General features: G+C 40.0%; 1 protein-coding gene across 1 annotated transcript; it reads left to right on the top strand.

Moving 5' to 3' along the window:
* Positions 1–6,349: 6,349 nt before the first annotated feature.
* Positions 6,350–9,239, top strand: LOC111670066 (zinc finger protein 503). The gene is made up of 2 exons (XM_023426622.2): positions 6,350–6,953; positions 7,333–9,239. Exons 1-2 carry the CDS (start codon positions 6,699–6,701, stop codon positions 8,761–8,763), a joined length of 1,686 nt encoding a protein of 561 aa, XP_023282390.1. The 5' UTR covers positions 6,350–6,698; the 3' UTR covers positions 8,764–9,239.
* The last annotated feature ends 8,132 nt before the right edge of the window (positions 9,240–17,371 follow it).

Below are 17,371 nucleotides of genomic sequence, written 5' to 3'. Positions count from 1 at the left end.
CAGTGCTGCTGACTGTCTCCTGATTATGGGACAGTCTCACATTTCCCCTTCCATGTATGAAATCCTTATGTTCGGCATCAGTCTGCGTTTAAGGAACGCGTGTCTACATTTTTACAGGAAGTAGCCTACAAACTAATTTGTTTACACAAGTGGATGAGATAACCAGCACCTGTTGAAAAGCATTAAGATAAAAAGCTGTTTTTGCAGCAGGGGGCTAGGAAGAGTCGTGTTTAAAATATATTTCACCTTTCATAGATTAAAAGATTAATGAATTAAGCTGAATTCAATGCCTCCATTTTACCGACGTTAGCTTAAGTAGCTACCTTGACGCAGTTAGGAAAGTGAAGCGCTGCTGCTCTGTATTGGGGCCTTAACCTAACCAAACTCATCTGTTAATACTGCTTTTTTAAGGAATTCCTCCTGTGAACCAAAAACATATTGCTTGGAAATACTTACAATAAAGCACATATCTCCCTTTGGCGTTACTTGTCCAACTAGGCCCAGCGTTACATTTTCTTCCCTCTGTTCTACCGCTTTAACAGGATGAGCTCAGTGCTGCCCCCTGTGATACAACGCACTCAAAATACAAAAACCAATACGTTTCACAGACACCCTACTTGTTTAGTTAGCCATGAAGATAATTTTGGTTTACTGAAACTACTTTCTACAAGAGAAATAGTCCCTATTAAAACTGTACTGACAGCTTCCATGTTGGTTATTCAGTGTAGGCTAACTGTGGCGTTGTCTCCGGAGTCTGTGGTTCACACATCATGGTTACACTGCAATTAAGACTTGTTGGTTCCACTTAACAAGACTAATCATAATACCAAAGGGTTGTGACATTAGGTTTGTGATTGTTTTAGCTCAGACCACATCACAAAACCAATAAATGCAATAGCTTTAATAGGCTATTACAACGCAAGAGAGTGCAATAAGTGTAGTCATCTGCAATGCAGTTAACTCTGTGGAAGTAGGAGTAAAATCCTTATTGTCTACAAACCTTAGACTGTATATAAAAACATCATTTTTCTGGACTGAGACCTATCAATCTGTGTATCGTTTGAGATTATAAAATGTAAGCAATGCAAAATGATATATGGATAGAAGCACACATTTGGACACAAACTGCATGGTATGGGCTTTACCCTTACCTTGGCTCCTCCATAGCACAATAATGATGGTTTTATATATCTTGGTGCATGGGCAACGGGTAGGTTCACCTATAGTCTTCTAAAATCCATAAACTGATGCATACCTTTGAGCTACTGCAGGTAAACCTTGTATACAACTGCTTGATATTATCAATAACGTGTATGTATTGTGATTTTTTTCCCACTAAACCAACCCTGAACCCAATCACGTTTTTGTTTGTGGTATTGCTGGTTTGTAAACACTCACACAACAGTGTGTGTAATCTAAAGAAAAAATTATGACTTTTCAAACACTGTAAAGAGGACCTGCTTGTATTTAAATATCAAAGCATATTTACTAATACAGTTTGCACTGTCCACAAGACTTCTCAAACTGTTGTGTCTTGGTCTTCTATGATTATAGTAATTGTGACTGGGTCTCGTCCTGAATGAATGAAGTTCAATGAAATTGTGTTAATAATTCCATGTATCTGTATATCTGTATGTTAAAACTACTTATGACCTGAGTTCAAATGGATTATGTATCTCTAAATTGCTGACTTTTCAGATAACTGGGTAAAGATATAATGGCACTGGGTGATCATTAAATTACCTATATGGGCATGAGGGCAATGGCAAAATTGTAATTGAAAAATTATTACATTGGCTTAACACTAACTTATCTTTCTTTCCAGATTTTGACCCTGCTACCACAGAATATCCAAGGAGACAAATTGAATATTTATATATGAAGACTGTGAATGTGAAAGGACTGCCACTTGACCTATAGGCGAGAGATGGTGACAATGTTATTTTATCAAACTTTTGAAATAAAATAAAAGTTTGTTTCAGATAAAATGTGAAAACTATTAGAACCACTTTCCATTTACGCCCTAAGTTAGCATCAGAAATGTAAACAAACCTTAACGGCTTCATGTTAACCATATGACTCGTGTTTATTTCACTCTGAGTCACAACTTTGTGTAGCTTTGCAGGTCAGCTATGAGTTCTGCATACACTGTTACACAGTGTGGGCTTGTGATATGTCTTGTCTCTTGTTTCTTATATGTGTTTGACTGCTTGATAATGCCTGTTTAACACTCTACCTATCAAATTTAATTTAAATGTCATTATAGAAAGATCATGAATTGGGATTGACTGTCACTTTTGTGACAAAACCCACCTTGGTGTGATAATAAAATGAATTTAAAAAAAAAAAACTGATGTTGACAAGATAAATATATAGAGACTTTACTTACCAAACTATCTTAAATTCATTCATTTTAGTAGGCCTATGTGTCTCTGTGCCCTAAAAGCATGCAGGCAGGCAGAGACCGCAGCCAAACACTAAAGCAGCTTACCTCACTGCTATGTTTATCCTTCTCCCTCTGAAGCTGTGCTAATGAGTGAAAGGAGCTGCTTTGTCAAGGTAATGGGGCAAACCTGCACACTGTGGGTAACAGTGGCACTCAAGTTGAACAGAATGTGAAAGTTTGGGAGCGCCACACTGCTCCTCTTCCTCACTGTATGTCATGTGACGTCACGTGGGACCTCCCATACTCTCCATACGCGGAAAAAGCTCACTTTCTCCCTGCAGCCCGCCCGGAGAGAGCGAGAGAGTCTGCATGGCTCCAGTCTCCGCCGTGCTCCATGCGGTGCTTCACATTTGACAGAATGCAATGAGTGGTTGTGTTTGAGTAATGCAAAAATAGGTTTCTTTTAGACAGAAGGACTACGTCTTAATGTTGTTACAGTCTTATGTTTTTTTTTTTAAATTCTTTTACCTCTCTGACGTTTTACATCGGGGCTTAGTAGGCAATGCTTCCAGGTAATGTCGTGTCACGGACTTTCCTGTAAACCTGTCCTTCCTCCTTGGAGTTTTAGAAAAATCTTTTCATGCATGCATCTGAATGATTTTAATATGTTACTCTCCTGTGCAGCCTCTATCTTCTTTTATCTGTTTCTGCGATTTGGAGATTATGTGCGTCTATTTAAAAAGAAAGCACATGCTTTGGTTGTGGCTGGAATATCATCTCAAAGTAAATAACAGAGTTGGAAGAATAAGACTATTATAAAAATTAATAACTTCATTTTAACATTGATAATAGCATCAAAACTGACTGGGTATAAGAAATATGTAATTTCTTTAAAATATAACTGTAGGTAAAATTAAGGGTCTGTTATTAGAAAAGTAGTTTAATTATATATTTTTTATTTTCTATAAATTAGCCATAAGATTGAAATTTGTTCTTCCTCGTGGCAAAGAAGTCAGCCCAGTATATAGCTCAAAGTAATCCCGCAAGTACAACATATTCCTCACCAGATGTAAATAGTTGTATTTGCATGCGGGGAGTTATTCATAAACATGTCACTGTTATGAAATATACGGGGATATTAAAACTTTCTATTTAAATATCATGAATTATGGTCGCAAGAATGTGTTCCCATTTAAGGGGAATGCCGAGTATTTTGGTGTCTGGTGCAGAAGCCCATTCGTCATATGGACAATAAAGAGGGTTTTCGCCTGACAGTGAAAATTTATGGTTGCCCTTCTTTGCCCTAATAACTCACATATTGTGTCACGGACTGACAGCCCTTGCAGAAAACAGCAAGCCTGTTATCAATCACACATCTTTGCATATTGTGAAACGTTCCCCCTTTTTTTTCTGCCAGAGAAAAACACTGAGAACACTTGAAGGAATAAGAGCTCCGCTCATTTGGACTTCTTTCCCCCAGTTCCACAAACTCCCCCAATAAAAGGAAAAGAACTGTTGGCCTATTTTGGAGTTAGTGTTTATTTATATTACACATTATCTCAAAATTACGACTTATGTCGTTATAAAGAAGACAAGTGCTGCTTGTTTTTATTTGTTCATACACAGTTTACAAAGCTGTTGTCAGCCATGCAGACCAGTGTAGGCCTATGAACTGAAACCAATCTTCTTCTTTTTTCAAACTTAGCTGAAAAGTGTATTTACGCGTGTGTGTTAGATTTATTTGTAAATTGTTTCCTCATATTCTTCTTTTCACCATGTGTCTGTGTTTTATCTTATTTTTATTTCATAACCTTCATCCTAAATTGTATTTGCGGGAGATTATGGACTCCAACACTCTGCGTGTTTTTAGTTAGTCCTCCTATTTTTCACGAAAAAACATATTTTGCCCCCTCACTGTCCACTCCAGGTTTTCTTGCTCTCCAAGTTGACCTGTCAAGCAGATTACCACAGAAAGAGATTAATGGCAGAGGCGGGTTGCAATAATAATCGTTTTGTTTGATGTGACAACTTTGATAGGCGTTGATTTACTTACAAACTGATAGGCTTTTAATTGAGCGCCTCCATCCCGATTGAGATGAAAGGAGAACCGCATTGAAAAGCTGCCCGATTGCCCCGGAGCCTCAATACTGATTAGCCATCTCAGCGGTGAATAGTTCAAGGCATTTTAAACTTCTTTTCTCAACGGCCTGACAGACCATTTCTCTTCTTTTCTTTCTCCCCACTCCGCTTTTCTACCTCTTGAAGAAAATAAATCATTTTCATTGTATGTAAATAAAATCGAGCTGACATCAATATAAAATGTCTGGATTTCTTTTTTGTTCCCTGTCTTTGTTATTCTTGTCGCAGATGACAGTGTGCCCGAGGCAGATGACAGGTTTTAACAACACAATAGCAGATGCGTTCAGCTAAAATGGACAGGATTCTGTTTTGAAAGACTGTGATGTTTCACCGGGTTGTTACACATTATAATTTTTTTTTGAATGAATGTACACTCTCACAGATTGTTTAAACTAACTTATTTCGGAAGGATAGGCTACATCAAATATATTAGATTATAAAAACAAATTATTAATTTGTCTATTTTAACTATAGGCCTACGCATGATATTTTTTCACGCTGCATTTTATTTAAATTTATTTGTTACCAACAGTGTTTTTTTCCTCATGCTTCTTGTTAACACTGTAATCGGCCGATTATAGCAAGAGCACTTTAGCACCTTTGAGCACTAACAGCTACTCCGTGGAACATGTGAACTCGACTGTCTGCAAGTTATTAAAGTCCCACCGTGTGTGCCACCTCCGAGGTGTTTGATGAGAATCTCCAAAAGTTACAGACTTTGTTTAATAACCAAGAGAGTGGGTGTTTAGTGCAGTGCACAGCTTTCATATCCCCCACAGTGTCTGGACTGGGGACGTCGGCTATTGTCGATGCATACAAAAATTAAATCTTAACTCGAGGATCGATTTATTTCCTCTGAAAACTCTTGTGTCTCTTGCAGAATGTCTCTCTCCCCATTTGTTCTTTTCCCGCAGTCACACTGGCATGTAATCAGCCACAATAGCTGACATAAATCAAGCAGTGGATTGACAGCGTCTGACAAATAACTGATTGATTGCGGTGGAGCAGAATTGACACTTGACGGAGGGGTGGAGATAGAAATAGAAGGGCGGTGTATATTATACTGAAAACATGTGACATTCACATCCCTCCATCACTACATTGGTCTATTCCTGTCAACGCTTGTCTGTTAAGGGAATTCAAGCTCAAGTGGTTGGTTTTATGTTTGCCAGTGGAAAAAAAACCGTCCCGGTGGTGGACGTGCGTAATTTGCGCACACTTTGTGCGTCTCCCGGGTTACACACTGTTAAAGTATAACAATAAAACACTAAAATAACGACAGAGATCGGACTAACATATTTTTACCCCAGAAACTTTAGACATAACTATCCCCGTAGAGATTTTAATGGCAATGAAGTAATGAGAAGGTCAGTGATGGGCAGTGAGCAGAGACATCAGTAAAGGACTGTGCCATCATAACTTACAATGTTTAACACTAGAAACAAATGAAGATGAATGTGCTACAAGTGATAAAAACATGATTTAACTCTACCCAGGTGGATAAACTGAGTGTTTGATTTAGCGTCCATACACACAGCTCGATGATATCGTTCATGTTAGGTCAAATGGAAGTGTTAAAGTGAGTCTGGTGAACTTTTAGCCTAATGTTGGAGGTATATAGTTCATCTATTGTATTATTATAATTATTATCACATTATATTATTATGTTTAGAACTCGTAACCCCACATCTAAAATGGTGCAAGCGTTCACAGTAACCAAAATATTAAAGCCTATCTCCTCCCCCGAGCTGTCAAAATAGAGGCGCTTACAAAGAGGAGAACGTCACATCCCCTTGACCCTCCAATCACCTCAGGGTCCCATTTGATTGGAAGGCGGCAAAGGCTTTAATCTCGGACTAATTCAGCTGCTTTTGAAGTGAAATTTTCTACCAGTTCGTACTTCGGGAGTACAGAGCGAGGAACTGCAGACAGGCGCACACAAGACGCAGCGCTCATGGTGCAAGACGCAGCCACGGATCTGCGATAACCTCGCACGGTCTCCCTCCAGCTGCCGCGCCTTGCTCCTTCACCACCAGGATTACTACCTATTATTGAACCATTTTACGTTTGTTTTTTTCCCTCCTTTACCCCGAGAGAGAGGCTCGATTGCTTTTCTGTTTTTCTTAATGAATCTGAAGAAAGCATCGCCGTTTCATTTCCTGACAATTGGGACATGATCACGTCGCCCTCGGCGTCTGCTCTGAAAAATAGTGATATTTGTGCAGCCTGGGAAAGCAGCAGTTGTCGGAATAGCAGCTCAGCGAGCATCAACAAGCCTTTTCTCCACTCCGCACCACCGTCTGATCCATTACGGCAAGCAAACCGACTTCCCATCAAGGTTTTGAAAATGCTTACCGCACGGTCGGGACACATTTTGCACCCGGAGTATCTGCAGCCTTTGCCTTCTACCCCGGTCAGTCCCATAGAGGTAAGGAGAACATTTTTAATACTTTATGTCAGTGTACTCACAGTACACTGTACACTGTTATGTATTTTGATTATCGATGTTTCTTGGGACAACGTTTTGGGAGCGTATTGCTGTTATCCCGTAACATTTCCTGTCCAGCCAGTGTTTAAAACAGTCCCGTGAAGCAGGAAGCCTCGTAGTTTGTTTTTATAATCATCACGACTGTAGTTTTGTTCACGGAAGAGCCGTGTGTAATTATATAAAATCCCGTTTGGAAATGTCAGGAAATGTCTACATCAAACCGCATTCTCTCAGGCTGTACATTTTGAAATCATAAAAGAAAGTGTTCGATGTGCGTTTTAAAAACATTTATCAACATCTGTTTAATCTTTTTTTGCAGCTAGATGCCAAGAAAAGTCCGTTGGCTCTGCTGGCGCAGACCTGCTCTCAGATCGGCAAACCGGACCCACCACCCTCCTCCAAATTATCCTCCGGATCACAAAATGGATCTAGTGAGAAGGAATCTAAATCCGGCCCTTTGAAATTGAGTGACATCGGTGTGGATGACAAATCTAGCTTCAAACCTTATTCTAAACCTTCAGACAAGAAGGACTCATCTTCGGGCGTCTCAGGCGGAGAGAAGTCTGGTTTCCGAGTGCCGAGCGCCACCTGCCAGCCGTTTACGCCGCGGACAGGCAGCCCCAACTCCAGCACTTCAGCCTCCCCTATGCCATCAGAGGGGAAATGTGGGGACAGGGATGAAAAGAAAGAGTCTGATTGTAATAAAAATGGCACTACGGACGGGTCTGGCACCACTAGCCACAGCAGGATAAGTGTGAGTTGTGGTGGAATTAACGTGGAGGTCAACCAACACCAGGAGACGACGCCTGGCAATAAAACCACCTCCTCCTCGGAGTCCTCCTCCGTAACTTCTGTATCCTCCGCATCCGTTCTCGGGTCAGGACTTGTGGCGCCGGTTTCTCCTTACAAACCGGGGCAGACAGTTTTCCCTTTGCCTCCTGCTGGTATGACCTACCCAGGTAGCTTGGCTGGGGCCTATGCTGGTTACCCTCAACACTTCCTGCCCCACGGAGGGAGTTTGGTAAACGCACAGCTGGCTAGTTCACTAGGCTGCAGTAAGGCTGGATCCAGTCCTTTGGCAGGGGCTTCTCCACCGTCCATCATGTCAGCCAGCCTGTGCAGAGACCCTTACTGCCTCAGTTACCATTGTGCCAGTCACTTGGCGGGCGCAGCCAGTGCTTCCTGCACGCACGACTCTGCAGCTGCAGCAGCCGCTAACGCCCTAAAGTCCAGCTACCCACTAATGTACCCGACACACCCCATACATGGCGTTCATTCCTCGGCGCCATCATTTAGCGGACACCCTCTGTACCCATATGGTTTCATGCTCCCCAACGACCCTCTCCCTCATGTTTGTAATTGGGTGTCGGCAAATGGACCGTGCGACAAGCGCTTCTCCTCCTCGGAAGAGCTCCTGAATCACCTGAGGACACACACTGCTTTTACCGGGGCTGAGAAGTTGATTTCTGGTTATCCCGGGTCTTCATCACTGGCCAGCGCCGCAGCAGCGGCTATGGCCTGCCATATGCACATGCCACCGTCAGGAGCCCCCGGGAGCCCCGGGACGTTGGCTCTAAGGAGCCCGCATCACGCGTTAGGACTCAGTAGCCGCTACCACCCGTACTCCAAAAGCCCTCTGCCAACCCCTGGTGCCCCTGTTCCCGTCCCCGCAGCCACCGGCCCTTACTACTCCCCTTATGCACTGTATGGCCAGAGACTCACCACAGCATCAGCGCTTGGATACCAGTGAGGAAAAGTGACTTTGAAAAGTTTATAGTACTAAGAATGCAAATATAAAGACTTTTATATTAACAGCGCTAAAACTTATGGGCGGGATCCGTGGACTTCAACTGTATTTATTTATATGTCGGCTTAAAAGCAGGCGATAATAGCTGCAAATGGAAAATATTTGAGCAACTCAAAAAGTGCATTATGTTGAAACTGAACTCTATAGGTAAAGTGAAAACACACACATGTTAGAGTACTAATTAAAGTAGGGGTCTTCATTTCGATGTTAATTTGAAATTGCTATGATTGTATTTGTTCTTATTTAATGTCTCATTGAGAAGAAAATAATTTACATGCATGTTTGTTTCTTAAATTTCAAAAAAAAAAAAATGTCCACATTTTAAATTGCCGTTATTTTTCAGGTGTACACCTTGGAAAGAGAATTGGTATTTTTTTGTATGTATTCTGGAAAAAAATAAGAAACAATTCTGTTCCATATCTCCGTGTGCCTCATTTTCTTAAGTGTTAACATTGTTCACTTTGAAATAATTCTCTCATTTATTTTACACTGACATTTAAAAAAAATTGGCCAGTAAATTGATGGGGTCCAGAAAATCTCATTTGATCATCTTCGCGACAAAGGCCTATAGGTTTTTCCACTGTCATACTTTTCAAAACAGTAAATTGCTGTCACACGAGGACAGATTGTGACTATTTGTTCATATAATCTTTCTTTTCCGTCTATCTTCCTTTCTATTATATGACTTTATGAGCCAAATGATGGAGAAGCTTTAAAAGTTCACTTTAATCAGAGCACACTATAACGTTTAAATTAATGCAAGTTGAATGAAGGAGATAACTGTGTGTGTGTGTGTGTGTGTGAGAGAGAGAGAGAGAGTGTGTATATGTGTGTGTGTGTGTGTGTGTGTGTGTGTTTGTACAGAGTTAAACGGACTTTATAAAGTGAATTCGAATGAGAGAATTTAGTTTGCTGGTAGCTGAGTTTCGTCAGTGTGTTGTTTTGAGATGGATGATTTTTTGACAAGCGTTGGAGACTGACTTGCTACTTTACCTGCGTAAAAAAAAAGTAAATTTGTGAAATATGTCAGAGAGAAAACTGCTCGGCAAGGCCAGCTGATTTTTCTGTGGTTTTTTAAATCATGGGCACATTTATGTATTTTAAATTGCTAAATTAAAATATCAAAAAAATCAATTTCACAACCTTAAGAGAAACACGGACGTTGAGCTGAATAATTTGCTGCTTTCAGGTGGAATGCACTAGAATTTTTATAAGCCTTTTCGACTAGTGTGCATTTTTATTTTATTTTATTTATGACAAAGCTGTGGGCTGAGAGTATAAGAGTAAGACTGCTGCTCCACCATGGGTGAAATTTCGACGTGGAGGCCATTAACTGGTTTATGTGTAACATGAGTCTGGGCTATTTTTGATTGGATGATCATTACCTGGATGCCATTATTTAATTTGCATTTGATAATCTCATCCACCTGTAAATCTAATGTACAGAGCACTCAGTTTGTTATTAAAAAAAAAAAGAAAAAAAGATCGGACTTGTGCAAAGTTGTGGGATCTTCATGCAGATACAAACAGTCACAACTCGTGATATCAAAATCCTATATACAAATAACATCACATATGAATAATTTAAATTTTTCTCTTTTGTCTTTTTTTTATATAAATATTTTTTCTTGCACAGATGACGGCGATGGACATGTGATGTTACAGATGATTTTTATTTATGACACTCGATCAGCTGCATATTTGAGCTTTATTGCTTTTTAATATATAGAAAACTTGGGCAGATGATTGAGTTCACACAGCCACAATTAATTATCCATAGTGAATGGCTGTAAGGCAACATAACAAGAAAAGGGGCCTATATCTTTTGCTTTGCTATCATCGACTCTAAACGGCATCAAGTGTGTCTTTCACTTCTATTGGCCATAATGTTGACCCAGCTGTTTTACAGTTATTATTATTTATTTAAAATAGATCCTCGGCTGTGCTGTCCCTTGTCTATGGCGCAGCGGTTAGTCAGACGACACAAACTCCTCTCATAGTGTGTATAAGGCCCACATGCGTCCTAAACTGATGTAATGACGGTGAAAGGGAGCAATTTCCATTTTTACCCACATCATGGTGGCTGTGCTCGGAGGTCCCCGGTGGAAGGCAATTTATCATGTGCCCCTCCCCCTGGCCCTGTCACTGGAGGAACAGGCAGGCACATGTGTGCATGAATTACCCACCCTCCCACCTACCCAGCCCTCCCTCTCACTGAGGAGATTTGACACAGAGGAGAGAGAACATAGGGGATTAGAGTATGCAAGACTATTAAACTGCATATTCACTTTGTCCATCAAGGCCTGAAAAGTCCTTAGGTGCGCGCAGAGCTCTGCAGAACAGAAGTATACATCAAACCACAGCATAGTGTTAAATTTAGTCATTTAATAATTTATATATAATTAAAAAGCTGTGAAATTAAGTTTGACTTTATTGATAAATCTGCTTGATATTATTTGATGGATTTAACAGGAGTCTTATTAACCATATTAAGAAATAGTGTGGTGAAGGTCTTGAGGGGGCACACAGGTCAGTGAGCTGAAGTTTAAGGGAGGTGTAAGTGTCTAGTCTGTCGAAGTAAACATTAACACTGTTGGGTCAAGGGTTTTTACATCGGTTCAGAGTGTTTCCACATGAAAACTGGTCCGAATTTGAATTTGTAAACACTGCACGGCGGAGGCAAAAACTTTACTGTGCAACTTTATGGGTTTAGGGAGTTGACATTTAAAGTTACATATATTCTTAAGATTGCTCTCGTCTGTTTTGCTGAGCGTACGGTCTTCAAACAACACAAAACCCAGTCACTAAATTATTAAAACATGTAAAAGGTATGAAAAAATAAATTTCTTAAAAAATACTCTGTTCTTCTTTGGATTTTTCGTCAAGACCCAAAGCAGCCATTTTGAAATTCTTGGGACATACTTGCATCATCAGAGAGAGAGAGAGAGAGAGAGAGGGAGAGAGGGAGAGACACTGCAGGAAACCTGGCAGGACATCTGGCAAAGGGGGGAGCCCAGGACGTGACTCACACACCTAACCCCATATTCAACCCTACTGAATTACCGCCACTAAAGCTGTCATTAGTGGGTGTGTGGCACAATATAAAGACATGCCGTCGTCTGCAGTGGCAAGTCTATAGTTTGGGTAACAGCTGTGTCAATAAGGGGAAGCTGCTATAATGTTCAACCCCATGCCAGACATAAGTCAGAGAGCAATTATTATCTTTTATGCATATGTGTGTATGGCGATTACAATATAGAAGTTCTCAGTGATGGGAAAAAGACACTGTTTATGGGCACTTCTTACTTGCAATTATGTTTTACAAGAATAGATTGCTACTTTTCAAATACATTTTGATTGTACATCCACTTCTCAGATACCACAGAGAAGGGCCTCTGTCTGTGACCATCTCAGCCTTCATGTGTATCTACGACTCCACATTACATACACCTATATCTCAAATATGCCTTCGCACTCCAGTCGTAGTAAAAGGTGTCATCCGAGCTGGAAACACCCGACTGCCATTATCTCAGTGTGATTTATGGTGATACGGGCTGCTGAGGTGCCCACAGCTTTGTGATTGTAGTAATGAAGCCATAAAGTGAGCAGCATGAAACAAAGCAGGGACTCGGTGGTCGTAAACAGATCCACTGCTCCAGGAAAATCTGCACTAAATCTGCCTATTATCCAGGAGATTAAAAAAATCAACATTGTCGTTGGTCACGTGTCGTATCCATCAATGCTAAAGCACCCTTTTTTGACAAATTGATCCTAGAATGCAGGCCCCAACTGAGAGCTGTAATAGAGGTAATTTGGTTCTCAAAATCTGTGCCAAGGCAGACAGGAATCCCTCCCAGCTCTTCTACATGTGGTTACCCTGCTCATTGATTTACAAATGTAAAGTGCTCATCCAGGTGATGTGAGAGAAGTGGCAGTGTTGATCTATCTGTGCCACTCAGATCTCTAACCAGTGAGACACTTTCTTGTGCTTAGACAGCCTAATTGAGGTCATTTCTGTCTGCTTTGGGATCTATGGTGCGCTGGGGTGTTTTAGTGTTCAGATAATTTGCCCATTTTCTGATCCTGACAAAGAATATTTTATGGAAATGCACCCTTATTCCAGGCACCTTAATGGAGTATGTTGGAGTAGTATGCAAGCTGATGAGGTTGTTGTCTGTCACTGATAAATGTAAAAAGCAGAGAAAATGTCAGGGATGGGCCCGGCTCCAAAGGGCTCTTTGCCTTCATTTGAAATCAGCAATGCCTAAGCACTGAATCTTCAGGGTGTAACCGCACACAATCACAAGGTTATTGTAATTGTTTGAAGCTGGGTGAATACAGTATAAGACATCTTACAGCATGTGTCTTTGTGTGTAGCCACCCAGTGGACTATCAAAGACAGTCAACCAACTTAATTTGAGATAAAGGCATTTGCTTTCCAAGTTTTTTTTTTGACAGGTTTGAGGTTTCAGTCTACCACATAATTGCTGTCTTCTGCTGTTCTCTCCTTTCTATGAGTAAATCCTGATGGTGTGTCACCGGCCCTACATGACAGTATGAGTACATGATGTCATTTCCATGGGTGTGGGCTGCCAATTACCATGACTCACATGCTTACTGACTACATAAACCCAGATCCTTCTGATCATTCCATCAGAAATATAGAGAAGTGCACAACATCGGCACCTCCTTAAATGTTCAAATTTCTTACCATCTGATTACTAAAATGCAAACCAAATGCTCAAGAGTAACAACATCTTTTACAAACTTAATCTTATTTTCTTAATTTTTGATAACTGGCAACAGATACATTATAAGAAACATACTGCATCCTGTAAAAATGAATAAATAACAATGCTCATAACTGAATAAAGCTGGTTTTGAAATAAATATTGCACTTGCACACATGGTAATAAAAATGACCATGAGAGAATGGAATATTTTAAATGAAGCATAGACTGTATGGAACTTTTTTAAAAATTATAAATAATTTATATCAAATAAATAACACCGAGATGGTTGCAAGTAAGATTTGAAACATAATTTCCATTTGTTGTATTTTACGTGGCAACATCGGACAGAACTTGTCATTCACATCTTAAGCAGAAACCACACAAACATGAGAAAATACCCAGAGCAGTCTTGCTAAAACCTCAAAATGTTTACTAGTAGTTAGCATCTTAGTAACTCAGCTCTGTAGAAACGCTGCTTGAATTTACCCTGTGGAGTTTTCATTGAAATGAAATACAGATTTGTACATGTTGTTGTTTGACACTTGCTACACTGAACGTTGTGATTTCACCGCTAACACTAAAACAGTTCACACCACCCTCAAGACCACCAAGTAATATTTTTAACACATTAACCGACAGCTAATAGTCTATGCTATCACATACTGTAACTCTTAAAAGACAAATCTACAATTAAATTATTTCCAGTGTACCAGGCATTGCTTGGAGTATGCTTCGATGGAGAATTTTTTTCTGTGAGAAATACATTGTAGATACCATTTGTACCACCACCTGTGAATAACAGTGCTGTATAACCACAATATGTGCTGGCTTTGAGGAAGGGTGTGACTATTTGCCTTTTTAACCTTTTCTTTAGTGGAAAATCTTGCTACGTAGGAGTTGTCATTGCTTGATCCACCTACGTGTAAAAACTAATGGCTGGATGCAGAAAGCTCAGACACATTCTCAGAGGGATTCTCAAAGAAAATCACAAACTGATGTGGGCGTAGATTGAGTGAAGTTGAAGGAAAGTGGATACAACCAAAAGTTACATTACAAAACTTCATCACATTTCTGGCAACGGTGCCCATGGGGTCCGGTGGATGGGGAGCTTGGTTGAATGGCTAACTTCTCTTGCCCTTTTATGTTTTCAAAAGTTTCCACATCGAACTGCAGATCAAAAACTTTTGCTTTCTCACACACTGCCCCTTTTCATCATTTTGCTTTATTTTTTGGCCCAATTACACCATATAACAGTGGAAACTTGTTACAGATGCTGTTTTGAAAGTTTTGTTAGCCAACATGAGCCTGATGCATTAAGATAAATCATGAAGCAAATTCCATTAAAGTCATAATTTAAGACAAATCAGCCAGTCAATTTGACCTGTTGTAGCAGGAAAAGCTCAAGCCATGACAGTAAACTAGCATGCCTAATACCTGGCCCCTGGAACTAGCTCACCTAAATGGAATGCAGTCTTTTTTTTTAAATGTTGTCAATTAAACCTTTGCTTCTCCTGCTATGAGATGCCAAAATATCCGCTGTGAAAATGTTTATTATCACCATTAAATGATAAAGAAAGTCAGCTAAGGTTAGCATATTTGCTAGCTAGCTAACGGCACTATCTCAGACACATCCAGGTAAGATCAGAGCTTGATTATGCTAGAGGTTCTTGCTGTCAGGCCTCCCTCGAGATACAAAGGGCGACTACATTTGGAACAAAGAAACATAAAACATAATAATGCCATTATGAAATGCTTCTTTTATCGAGCAAGTTCTGTGGTAACAGGTGACTATTTTAAGCAGACATGGCTATGTTTTGCCTCCATTGCACCACTGAGCAGAATTTCCCGCCTTTATTTCAAAAAGACACAATCAGTCGCAAACCTGTAAAGCACCATCTGGGGTCATTAATAGTTCCTTGTGTTACAGTATGGTGGTGCACCATAGGACTATTATCCAATTTAAGGAACCACTGAAGACCCAGAACTTTATGTAGCCTATACAGAAAAAAAAGAAGTGCACAATCCATTGTGATATTCTCCAGAGTTTCCTGGTTGGAGCCAAGTGTGAAAAACAGCAATATATAACACTTATGTGATTTATGATAGCTATATTTATCAAGTTGATATAAACTATTCAACTATTACCAGCTTCCACATTACTCCAGCAATTCATTCATGTCAGTGGACCAAACAATTCCCTCACCTCTACACCAGCAACCCCAAACCAAACTACTTCTCCCTGCCTGTACCCATGTGACTTTCAATAGAGACTTCTCCAAGGAAATAATAGGAGAGTAGGACATTTCTCAGCTCATCCACATGCAGTAAATGATGATGCTGCGATGTATCACACATTGATCTGAGGCATTTCGGGGAGCCGAGCGTATTAAGAAGGGAGTGTAGTAGACTAATGGGCCTGACTGGGAGACAAATTGGGCAAGACATACAGCAACACAGCCCCAGGAAATATGGTGGCTCACATCACTTTTATTGCTTTAATGCATTTTAGTGTTAACTCTGAAACTGAACCGAAAATTACCTACAATCCATTAGTTTTTTCGCTTTTTTGTTGTTGTCTGCCCTGCTGAAGGTGTAGTGAAAATGTTATAGGCGACCATATGCTGAACAAGCAAGTTTATCTGTTTTCCTTTTGAAATAAGCTTTTTATTTAAAACAGTGAGCCATATTATTTAAAAAAAAAATTATCATAGGAACATTATGCCACTGCAAAAAGGAAAGATATGGCAATTTAAACTATATAACTACTCAGCTGCAGATTTACTTGTGTTGTCTGAATAGTAACACTCTGTATAGGAGCAAGGCTGCTGGGATGGCATAGCATATAATTCAGTATTTTTGATTTAATTTAACCAACTGCACTGAAAATAACAAGTTAAAAACTAATACACACATATCGTACAATGCACAGTATTTGAACAGCATAGATGTATGTGTGATGTTTGACGTTCCCCAGAGTTTGGATTAAGTGCAACTGTTTTAATGTGACAAGAAACTCTCCCTACTATGTGACTTGAGGTTACAGAGCTTTTTGAAAGCCAAAAGTGTTGTGACAGTCATGTGCTGAACTGCTCCCCCTATAGACAGTGTGTGAGTAAGCTGGAAGTCACACAGCACACAGGAGCCTGCAGAGTGTGTCTGATGTGGAAGTCTGTTACAGTTAATTTTCTTTAAGATGGAAGCTGGCAAATGCAAGCTATCAACCTTAAGGGCTTTAAATATTATGAGAGAACAAGCACACTAACGTACACATGCACACATGCCGCAAACCCAAGGAGTCAATCAAAAAATAAACAGATGAAATCTACTGAAAATTCGAAGATAGAGAAACTGTCACAAGGAGGATTCTCACCACAAAGAAAGCGGGAAAGACAAGTGAAGGGATCTTTTGAAACCTTAGGTAAATAAGAGGAATCAGGCGTTGAACATCCAGGTAATAACTGATGTTATGACTTGGCATTTGCTCTGACATGCATTTGAGACAGGAACATTAAAAGATATCCACCATTTGACAGGTATCACAGTTCCCCCAGGCAAGAAGGATTCTCATTTTGATGAGTGTGTCAGTCACAGTGAAGCCTGTCGACAAGCCAGATCTCAAGCACAGACGTTCAGGAATAACTCTTGCCTCAAAAATTACAAATGGAATATTTGAACAGCTGTGTGAAGGAAGACTGATTATGGCTAAACTACAAAATGTTTAGTTTGGAGTGTTGAGGCTTTAGCATATCTGAAAATACAATTGCAGCAAGGCTTTCCTCACATAACTATTAATGCCCCAAAATGCTTCAAGTCAGTAT

Source organism: Seriola lalandi, unplaced genomic scaffold (assembly GCF_002814215.2).
Source record: "Seriola lalandi dorsalis isolate HSWRI2012SDOR001 ecotype SW California unplaced genomic scaffold, Sedor1 jcf7180002054832, whole genome shotgun sequence".
Taxonomy (NCBI): domain Eukaryota; kingdom Metazoa; phylum Chordata; class Actinopteri; order Carangiformes; family Carangidae; genus Seriola; species Seriola lalandi.
This window is presented reverse-complemented; position numbering and strand designations above follow the sequence as displayed.

Bases quoted from the DNA above. Each gene is read 5' to 3' on its own strand.
- LOC111670066 (XM_023426622.2), top strand. From the start codon at position 6,699: ATGATCACGTCGCCCTCGGCGTCTGCTCTGAAAAATAGTGATATTTGT. The intron at 6,954-7,332 runs GTAAGGAGAACA...CTTTTTTTGCAG, and splicing joins CCCCGGTCAGTCCCATAGAG to CTAGATGCCAAGAAAAGTCC.